The 11,034-nt window shown below is 42.4% G+C and overlaps 1 protein-coding gene across 1 annotated transcript; it reads left to right on the plus strand.

Moving 5' to 3' along the window:
* The first annotated feature begins 738 nt into the window (after window positions 1–738).
* cunh15orf39 (chromosome unknown C15orf39 homolog) lies at window positions 739–10,848 on the plus strand. Its single transcript, XM_020619352.1, has 4 exons — window positions 739–1,299; window positions 3,115–6,370; window positions 7,245–7,279; window positions 8,928–10,848. Exons 2-4 carry the CDS (start codon window positions 3,157–3,159, stop codon window positions 8,931–8,933), a joined length of 3,255 nt encoding a protein of 1,084 aa, XP_020475008.1. The 5' UTR covers window positions 739–1,299; window positions 3,115–3,156; the 3' UTR covers window positions 8,934–10,848.
* The last annotated feature ends 186 nt before the right edge of the window (window positions 10,849–11,034 follow it).

Here is an 11,034-nt window from a genome sequence, read left to right on the forward strand (position 1 = left end):
TTGATGCCTTGTGTTGGGTAGCCTTAAGTGATAACACCATGGTAACTGGAAATGGGGGGATGTGACAGAGCCCCATGGGGAAAGGCCCCTGCCTCTTTCTCTTCAGTCAAACCCCTTGATGAGCCTCTCTTTACCTGTGAGGCCAGAGGAACTGATGGAAGCCAGTAACTTGTCTAGACTAAACTGTGACAGCCCTACGGGATGCACAAATTAGCCTCCAACTCACTGGTGAAGAGGGACTGGTATGATGCAAGTGCAACAAGAAAGTAACTGTGGGATACGATCAATGACAACAGGTAAAACAGAGACCGACTGAGCTAATGGCTGATCTGAGTTTAACTTTGGTCAACTAAAGTCAACCATTAACTACATTAGGTTGACAGTGCTATAGAGTCTTCCTTCACACAGTAGTTTTTTTTTAGCAATTATGTTAATATTTTCTTAATTCCACGTGTTTTTTAACTCTTGGTTTGCAGTTCATTAAAGGTTTTACTTTTCTGCAGCATTGTACCTGCGTGTGACTTTAATCAGTTTTATAGCAGGACTAACTGGGGTATTAACCTTTGATAACGTTAGTAGATTATCATGACATTAATATTCCTTTTGCAGATATGTACTGCAAATTCTTAACATCTTTGTCTTATTCCTCTTCCAAAGCTGTGCACACTAAACCCATCTAGATCAGGGCTTCCCAAACTATTTCTGAATAAGCCAAACATAAAGGATGAGAATTTCGGACTCCCTAAAAATCTGATGTCTTGGGTTCGCTTGAATGAAGTGATATGCGTTTATTTATTTTTGGTGACTCTCTGGGATCCCCTGAAGGATATGGACCAAAATTCTGGTTTAGGAGCAACAGAGAAAGGAAGCAAGTCACACTCGTATTATTTAACATCTAAATTAAAGAAAGCCCACATGACTCGACTTCATCTGAGGTGGCATTTGCGCCCATCTGGCAGCTGGACATTAGGATATGGCCAATAAAGTCATCAGCGGGAAAACATCTCATGCACAAGCACAAACCGTGGAAAGACAGCGGGTGTGACTCCGCCTTTTGATCAAAGACCATCCTCCTCCCTTTTGTCTTTTCTTCAGTTTGTTAACTTCTCCAGAGCCGCGTGGATTCCGGGCGACCCGCTCAAACCTTTTGGCAGGCCTTCACTTCATTCCGTGGGGTTCTGGGGCATCCGGACCGACCGACCCACTAACAAACAGAGGAACTACTTCCCCCTCCTTTCGCAAGAAGCTGTGTTTCATGGAGTCTTTGTGGAAATCATTTATTGTCGTCAGAACAGCGAGGTAAGAAAACTTGTTTGCTGTTCAGATTTCCAAATTAACGACAGATTCTGATACAGGGAAGAAAGGGGACCGCAAATTGTGGCACACACACTAGTGTCGCTTCTAGAAAAGCAGGAGATAATGCGAAACTACAGTATTTCATATATGCGTCCATTGTAAGTGGCTGAAACGGTGTTGTTTTTAACCCACAGTGTGGTCTGCGTTTTACCATGGCTTACGACGCTTTCGGAGCCTGTATGGAAATGACTCGCACCGTGTCTGGCAGTCGAGCTTTTGCACGTAGTCTGAATTATTTTCATATTATTTGCGTCCTGTCAATTTGAGGAAGCTGTCCGTGGAGGCAGGACAACAAACTCGCGATAATCAAATATATCCTCCTCCGGGGTTACAACTGACCGCGTTGTCACAAGAAACTGTGAGAAGAAACTTCTTCATAGAATTTAAGTTCCCGTTTTTACGTCGCGAGTTCCTTCTCGGACCTACTTGCGGAAATTAGTGTCATTGTTTCACTTAGAACTTGCCGACACTCTCCAGATTTTATTGAACTGATAAAGTAATTGGTCGTCATTTAATTAACAAATTCCGGCTTTTGACAAGCTGGAATGTATATTATTTATTTTATTTTATTTATTTATTTATTTATTTATTCCAAGCATGTAATAAAAGAGAGAAAAAGAAAAAAAAAAGGAAATACGGGTTGCTTTCGGAAATCACACTCTCCATTACCCTTGCCCTACAGATCTGGGAGCATGGACACACAGACAGTCGAACACACACGCACACACACACACACACACTGCGGCTTTAAGTCAGTTGAAAACACATCTACGCAGTTTCCTCCGTGCTGCACCTAAACCGCATTTCTCCTCGGTGTGCGCAGAGATCGCGCTGTGCTTTATGAAAGGTGTCAACAGGATGGACTGAAGACATCTGGTAGTGGTGTAAACCTTCAGCACACCCAGCAGATATTAGTTTTAGAGAGTAACTTAGAATGCACTGGCCACCAGTGGGGCAACGCTAATAATAAAGTTAAAGATGCTGTTTCCTGTTATGGTTCATCACATGACGAGGCCATAACTGTTAGTTGCACCCCAACACTGGGGAAGTATATGAAAAAGGAACTCTGGTATGGCTGAAGGTTTGTGGTTATAAATTGCAGAATAGAAACAGGGTCCACTTTTAGTGTTGGGTCTCAGGGCAAGGTGAGAAGTACAGTATCTGTCAGATCAGGTGAGAAGATCTGGTCTAAAGGGAAACGTCTTTGATAGAACAGCGATGACACATTCTGACATCTAATATATTAGTCATTCACACATGTAGTAATTCTCATATTTGAAGACATGGTCTAAGTGAAGATTGCTTTCAGCCACACATGAATATGATGCCAGCACCATAAGCCGTGATGCACGGTGAGAACTGCTTTGTTTTTTCCCACTATGTGTTGTCTGTGGGAAACAGTTTCCATTCTTAACCTGTCTCATTCTCTAAAATTTCATGCTAGTGCATTAAGTTGTGACGACTCCTCACACTCGGACTATCACTTCTCCCTCAGTGAACCTCACTGATCTTGTGGCTCATCACATGCATGTCACATATATGTCCAGGTTGAGGAAATGTCTCAAGCTAGTTGTTATATAATGATGACTTTATGTTAGCAGAAAAATAAACACCTTGCAATGTATTTTGCCCTGCCATCTAATGTCGGAGGCAGGAGTTTTATACAAGCTAATTAAAAGGATGGATCTCTTGAACTAATCTTGCATAGACATTTAACGATTTAATGCCATCGTCTAATAGTTGTTTCTGTATTCTCAGGTCTGGAGCCATATCAGTGCAACATCACAACAGAGTTACTACATGATGAACAGCCAGTCGATGCAGACCCTCATTGACCCAGTGTTTCGAAACAAGATGCCATTATTCAATGGGACCATAGCATCCACAGGCCTGTCAAAGCCACAAAATATGTCTGGTTTTCTGGGTAAGCAGCCATTGCCATACAGCGGGGCTTACTTTACTTATGACCCCAGAGGAAAGGATGGTGCAGGATTAACTCCTCCTCGGAATAACTCAAAGACCTCCCTGCTGGATGGCAGAAGTCCTGTGAGTCACCTCTCTGGCACGGAGGGACGAAACCACATAATTTACAGGCAAGACAGCGGTTCTTCAGAGGAAGGCCATTCTCTTTCCTCCACTCTGTGCCATGCCCCAGTAAAACAGGGCTTTACATTATACACCAAAAGTCCTGGGGTAAAGAGCCCTACAGCTTCTACATCAGTGACTGTTGGAAAACAAAAACCTGGAGGTGAGAATTCATCTCCACCATCTGAAAGCCCTGTTTACTTAGCAATTCCTAAACCTGTTTACAGACATAGCTCCTGCTGTAATGAATTGGGTTGTGTAATAGGACAACGATACAGTGTGGAGCATGGCTCTCCAAGGATATCGCACACTGTTTATGAGCATGATTGGATGCAAACTGATGCTTGCTACACTGAAAGGCAGCCTATTCAGAGGAAGGAACAAGACCTAGTGCTGCATCCGAGAGGTTTACAGTTTGAGCCCAGTGCAGAACCACTGAAGAGGATGACTGTAGATGCATACAGCCCAACTAGAGCAATGACTTTTCCTTCTATGATTGACTCAAACTACAGCAGTTACTCATGCGTCCCAACTCACACATTGTTTGGCTCTTTAACTGAGCAGAGTCAGCGTTTACAGACTCCCCCCCGAGGGTATCCTAGCCTATATCCCTCCCATCCTACATATGAGCATATGACCTCAGAGGTTTATCAGGAATGTTCTCCCATGTCCAAATATGGCCAGCTAACACAGCACCCGATGTTCTACTACCCCCAGGCAAATGTCGAGGTAGAAAACAGGACACAGTGTAAAGATATTAGTAGTAAGCAGAGAGAAGATGGCTCTGTTATTCTTAAACCCACAATCTCAGCCCCCCGGGAGCATTTCGTAGTACCTCACTCACTTCATGGTGAAATTCCTTTGCCTTTGCCTAGCACTGAAATGTTGCCAAATCATTCCTTTATTCAGGGTTTTGACTATCCGTGTTACGCAGTCCCTAGATTTTATTTAAATGCAGGCCCGACCAGGCCTTCCCTAAAAACACACCATGCATTGTCTAGTTTTCACTCGGATTACAAAACCACTTCTCCATCCAGCCAATATTTGGACCATCCCATGACCTCAGCAGCCAGTCTGCATAAGACAAAAACCAGCCCAAGCTTGCATGGTGACAAGTCACATGTTTCTTCACCATTTCTGTGTCTGGACCAAACCAGTCCCACCAGACGTTTAAGCCAACCTGGTGGTTCACCACCTAGTATGCAAATTAACAGATTTTTCTCCCCACTCACCAGCCTACACGTAGACCGGCCCTTCCTGCCACCAGCTGGCTTGAACATGGATAGGCCCGTGGAATATTCCTCTTGTGAAGGCCATGTTACATGCCCGAAACAACCAAAAGGCCTTCCTGTTTCCCCAGAAGCATGGCTACCCCCGTCACCCAGTCACAGCTCAGATCACATCCTCACAGCTGTAAGCAATAGTGCCAATGTGAAAAAAAATATTTATTCCCCTGCTGCTGCAACAGGAAACAAACACAATGGCACTGCATCCAGTTCAGGCACTTCTGTTCTTAAACGGTGCCTGAAGAGAAGTGTTTCTCATTCCTCTCCACCCATCAAAATAAAAGAAGAGGATAGAGATTTATGTGACGTGACACTCATTAAGAAACGACAAAAGGTGGAAAAGGAGAAGGCCCAAGTAGGAAATAAAACCGACTCCCCTCCTATGCCAGTCATTGACAGTGTCTTCAGTCTGGCACCTCACCAAGCACACTGCCAAGCCTCTGGAACTAGAGGACCCCAGAAAACCATCCCGTCATCTGAACACCATGAAGTCAAAACCAAGCCAGACATCAGAGGAAAAAGGCCACATCAAGATGAACAACAGCCAGTTGTCTGTGGAATTCCCAAAGAAACTTGTCCAAAAACTCCCACAGAGAAGCCTGTTGCAGAAATCGCTGAACCCAAACCTATTAAAGTGGAAAAAGTGGATCCATCAGACACAGAAAACACTTCAGAGACTTGTGTTAGTCAGAAGGACTACAGCAAAATAGAAATCAAAAAAGACCCCGAGGAGACTGGTTCATCAGACAGCGGGCCCATGCTGGTGATAAAGACATGTGAACCTGATGAACTTGAAAGTAAACCTTCAGTAGCAGATGAAAATGAGACTTGGGATGAGTCCAAACCTGCACAGATTAATTTAGTTTCTCAGGATGATGCATGCAAACAGGTGGTCACCCTTGAACCCAAATCATTTACTTCTCCTCAACCACCTGAGAGCAAACAGAATTTCAAAAACATTCCTCCCCACTGTCTGAAACTTTCCACCTACAAAATTGTTCTCCCTGATACAAAGCATTCTGTCCTGGCTCCACCTCCGGAGAAGCCACCAGCTCAGCTGTTGACTGAATTTATACCAAAGCTAGAGTTCCAAATCCCAGTCCGCAAGCACTTTTATGAGCTGCACCATTTCCTCTGCAAACTGGTATCCAAAGCTGTGTTAGCCTCCCCAGAGCAGGAGCTCAGAACCTGGTTGTCTCAGCTGGAATTTACTGAACCTTCATCTCTGTCAACCAAAGTCCAGAAAGTGTCGTGTTTGTTGGGGGTAAAAGCTAGGGCGGTGTGGCTCAATGAGGAAATGAAGTCGGCCCTCCATAAGGTCCTCGAGAGGCTGAGAGAGTACACCACCCAGGAACGCTGTCCTTTTCCACATGTCATGCGGACAGGGGCGATATTCCTTCCTATGCTGGTAGTGAAGGAGCTGCTGTTTCCAACGGTCCAGGGCAGCTTCATCGACCAGGTCCTGCAGGAGCACAAAGTGGAACTGCGGCCCACCACGCTCTCTGAAGAGAAGATCCTCATCCAGCTTCATAAACGAGCTTGCTCCTCCCGGCTTAGGAGACTTATGTCTCTCAAACACCTGCCTGACATCTACGCTGATGTGGTCAACCTTTTCTATTACATCTCTGTCTGCAAACATCTGGGTGAGTGCGTGTTCACGTCAGAGTTACTGAGGTAGCATGTGTAGTACTGTAAATGTTTTCCTAATCATGGGTAATATAGGGATGTAAATTTTAGTGCTTAAATTATTCCCGCCTGTTTTCCAAATGGATGTTGCTCTGGGATGGTATTATGGTATTTATCTCTTTAGGTATTGTCAAGCCAGATAAGTAAGAGGTGTCACAATAAACAGTCCTGTTAAGTACCCCACATGGGGTATTGCTGGACACAACCACATATCTCACCCACGCTTGTGTAAACAAATGTTCATGAATGCGAGAGGACATTAATGACTAATGGACATTGGTCATGCATACATAAGCTGAAGGCTTTTAAAAGACTAGGCTACATTCCGATGCTTAGACGGGCAAAGTACAGTTTAATGGTCAGCCGCCTCATAAAACAGCAACTTTTCACCCAGTCATGAGTGAAAGGTATTTCAATGTGTATTTAAATAAATACTAAATGATTTATTTTGAATCATGGAAGACTGATCAATATTATATTGTTTCAGATAGTTCAACTGAATTTTGGTTCTATGTAATCTTTGTTTCTTGATAAATACTTTGAAAGAGTATTGTTTTGAAAATTTGACCATGTGATGTGCATAACATGACTGCCAACGCAACAGTGCTTCCTTCCCTTCCTTGCACATTTCTGGAAATCCCCTTTGAGTTGATGGTGTGCTTCACTGATTATAAAGCATATTTTTGACAGTTCACTATATCATCATCATCTTCCTTTAAAAGTTTTTTTAGTAGTAACATTTGCTGCATTATTGGCCCTTTTGTTAAAAAAGTATATATATATCACAACAGACAATAAATATTCAATATAAAATCCATTTATTTTTTGCAGAATCAACCTCACCTGATGTCCAAAAGCAAGTCCAGGTATATTTGTTTTTTATGTTGTCCCTCTCTTTGCTTTTTCTGATTAGAAAGCAGGGATCCTTTGTGCTAACCTTCAGTTACTAATCACAAGAAGTTGCATGATTACATTATACTTGTTATGGACGGGTGGAGGGAAGGGTGTTGCTGAGCTGAGCTATTTGTGGAAAAATGCAGCTCGCCTTCATGATTTTGTTGGATAGTATTAGTGGGCCTTAAATGGTGTAAGGCAGGCTGGAGGATCACATTACCAGAGGAAGGAAGTGACGGCCTGCAGTACACATTGGGGTTAAACTGCACTGGTACATTTTGGGCCCTCTGAAGTGGAGAGAAGTTCATGTTTTCTCAGAAAACCGTGATCATCATCTTTTCACCATCTGTGCTATTTCTTCATAGAGGGAAGTGGTACTAAATGATTGCATTTGTGAACAACATTTATCTGTGATGTTTAACATGCATCTAAAGGGTAAGGGGCGGTGTACTATGGTGGGTTTTTTTTTTGTTTGTTTGTTTTTCTTTTACGAAGCCACTGAAAACCCCAAAATGACAATGTGTGAAAGCTACAGTAACTTTTTTTTTCCAAATATTTTTGTTGTAGAAATCTGCTCCAAAACTTGTCTTAATGTGGAGAGGTGCTGTCGAAGCCTTCTGTGGCCCAGACTCATTGAACAGCACTGGCAGCAGTGCAGAGATATTGACTTCTAAATGTTTTTGAGCAGGATTGATCTCTAACCAGTCAGAGATCTTCAGTTATTTCTGCTTGATCAGTAAGTTCTGCTGCGTTCTCATTTATTGTAATTTCATAGCGACAAATATCTGAAGAGCTGGGCAGAGCGTGGTGGAGCATAGTGGAACCAGGAGAGGGAGTGCTGAGCAGAGCAGAGTGGATTGATTTGGAGAATCATTCTATCACTATCTTAAGTTACATATTGTAGGTTTTGGCTATACAGGCAATACTTGTTAGAAGGATCTATTCATTGTTTGGCTTTGGGCTTTTTGTGGGATTTGTTGACAGTAAGAAGACTGGAATATCACCTGACTTGTCCTTTAAAAGTTTCCTTTTTTTCTTTGTGTCCTTTGACAGCTGCTCTTTTAACTGGCACGTGCATTTGTTGAATATCCATTCACTACAGACATTAGTAAATCACATGGTTTGGGAGCACTTGACTTTGGTATCATCATGTCCCTTGTCCTATCCTTGCCTATCCACTGCTGTTTCATCCCTAACTGATAGCATCCCTTGTAGCAGCTGACTTTTTTCCAGCCTTTGCGTTTACTCCCACAGCCTTCTATTCTGTCTCTGCAGAAAGGGTGTTTCATGGTGGAGGATCATGCTGTCCAAACACCATATCTGCTGTTAATAGAATAGGTTCTGACTGTTCCTGTGTGTTGAATAAGCACTTTGGGAGCATTTATTTTTCAACTTGTAAGGAATGTTGGACTTTTTGGCTGTGAGCTTGCTTTTTAGGAATCATCAGTTAGGAAACGGTGAATTAAATTTTTATTTCTGAACGTCCCTCTCTGACTTTTGATTACTACATAAATTCAATACCCTCTCTAAATTTTAACATCTCATTATGCCAGCAACCTAATTTTTATAGACCTGGCATATTTTTGACCTCTGCTTATTGCTGTATTCCCTGTGTTGCAGGATTAGATGTGGATGATTCTGCTGACAGTGAAAGGGATGGTGAGGAGACACGGGAGATCAGCAGGACTCCTGTATTTTCAAGCATCGCTGCTTCCCCAGGCTCACTCTCAGAGTCACTCTCACAGAGACACCCAAAGGACCTGGAAACCAAATCATGTGCGAACAGAAATAGAAAAAGCAGGGTAAAGAGCAGCTCAAGGTTCATGTTTCTGGATAACAGTTTGTCAGATGAGGAAGAGGCAGATGACACAGAAAAGAGTGTAAAAGGACTGAACCCATCTAGTAAGCAAAACTGGAGTGCCCATCAGTCTAAAGAGACAGAAAAAAGAGGGAGTAATCACATGGCTGCAGAGCAGGATTCTTTACTTGCTCCACAAAGCACATCTTCTGAGAATTCATGGACATGTCCTTTAACCTTGGATGAACTTTCCCCATCTCCCATTGACAGAAAAATGGAGGAGTCCTCAAGTCCACAGCCTGCTGGTCAGCCCTCGGGTCCAGACAAATCTCCAGTTAAATCCAAGAATTGTTCAGGCATGATTCTCAAATTGAGGAGGATGTTTAGTGAAGGTCTTAAAAGAAAAAAGGCCCACTACAAAGCAGTATCTGACTCTGGGACAGTTACCGATCCTTCCCTCTCACAGACTGATAGGAAAGAAGAGACAAGTAGTGAGAAGGACCTTCACACGACAACACCCCAACTAACCCATAGGTTGCAGAGAATGGAAAGCTTTTCTCATGCCTCAAGACCCCTCAAAAGCTCTTCTAAAGGAAAACGCAGATCACTCTTAAAGATCAAATACTGTCCCTACCTGTCCGCCTGCCACAGCGCTGAACACAGAAGGCGATGGGTCCTGCGTTCGGCTGTCCAAAGAGCTCGGCGGGCCATGAGCTTCTACTACCCAGACTTGGTAGGAAAGAGAATCTACCATCTGTATGAAGAAGTTGACAAATCAGAAGTGTGGTACAGGGGAGAGGTGCTGGGTATCCACGAGGCCCACACCAACCCTCTAAAGACTATATTTGAGGTCAGGTATGACAGCGAGCCAGAGTGGAAATACTACCTAGAGCTGCTAATAGACTATAAAAAAGGCTGGCTCAAAATCGATGACTAGTTGTTATGCCAGATTTGCTTTTGGTCACCTCGGAGCACCAAACTGTAGTTAGTAGTTACTTGCAAACAGGCTGATAATCCCTCAGTACCTGTCTACTGTCCTCATGAATGAAGTCAGACTGGATTTTTTTTATTTTTTGGAAATGTCAGCTGCAGATTTTATCACTTGAGAGCAACACTGCAGTCTTCTTTAGGCATGAACTATAGTCCATATGCATTATCCTGTAGATACTTTTTCAGCTACTTTTTTTTTGCTTTATTCACCTATTAGAATGTGGTTAGGGGAATGAAATGTCCTGACTTTATCGTGCTTAATTTAAAAGACTGAAAAATCAACAGACCCTTAGTTGTTTTTTTTTTATATATATAACTTGTAAGCAACTATGAAGTCATGTATTTATTGTTTAATTCACCCTTGTCCACTTTTCTGGTTGTCATTCTGAGTGAAGCTAGTGACTGGCCTCTTAATTTTGCTGTTAGAAAACAAGTGAGCAAGTGTTATGAAGACAGGGTTTCACTTTCAAACTGTGCAAGCCACATGTACATAAATTTACAGAAATAGTCCATCTTGTATTTCACTATGGTAGACTTTGTGTTTCACTGTACCAAGCTTCTCATGAGGACTTGTGTTCCCATATCATAGTTTGTTTTTTTTAATGAATTTTAAATTTTCACCTTTTTAAAATAAAATTGTATAATTTTTCTAGACTGCTGCAGACTGAACTGTTAAAACCTTATTCTTACTGTTGTCTTAAATGTTTGTAATGATTCCATACTTCACGTTGTGCTTTTGAAATAATGTTTCCCAAAAATACAAATGGTTTTAATTTTGGGACTGCGTATGTTTTTTTTTTTTTTTTTTTAACTCACCTGGAGTTTTACAGGATTTCTTATGTCAGAGCTGGAGCTCACATATTAGCCAGATGAAAAATGTGGTTAACATGGTGGAACTGAATCTTCTGCATTCAAACCCGTTATAACCTCTCATCCCAC

The sequence above is a fragment of the Monopterus albus genome, unplaced genomic scaffold (genome assembly GCF_001952655.1).
Source record: "Monopterus albus unplaced genomic scaffold, M_albus_1.0 scaffold218.1, whole genome shotgun sequence".
Lineage (NCBI taxonomy): Eukaryota > Metazoa > Chordata > Actinopteri > Synbranchiformes > Synbranchidae > Monopterus > Monopterus albus.

Bases quoted from the DNA above. Each gene is read 5' to 3' on its own strand.
- cunh15orf39 (XM_020619352.1), top strand. From the start codon at position 3,157: ATGATGAACAGCCAGTCGATGCAGACCCTCATTGACCCAGTGTTTCGA. The intron at 6,371-7,244 runs GTGAGTGCGTGT...TATTTTTTGCAG, and splicing joins CTCTGTCTGCAAACATCTGG to AATCAACCTCACCTGATGTC.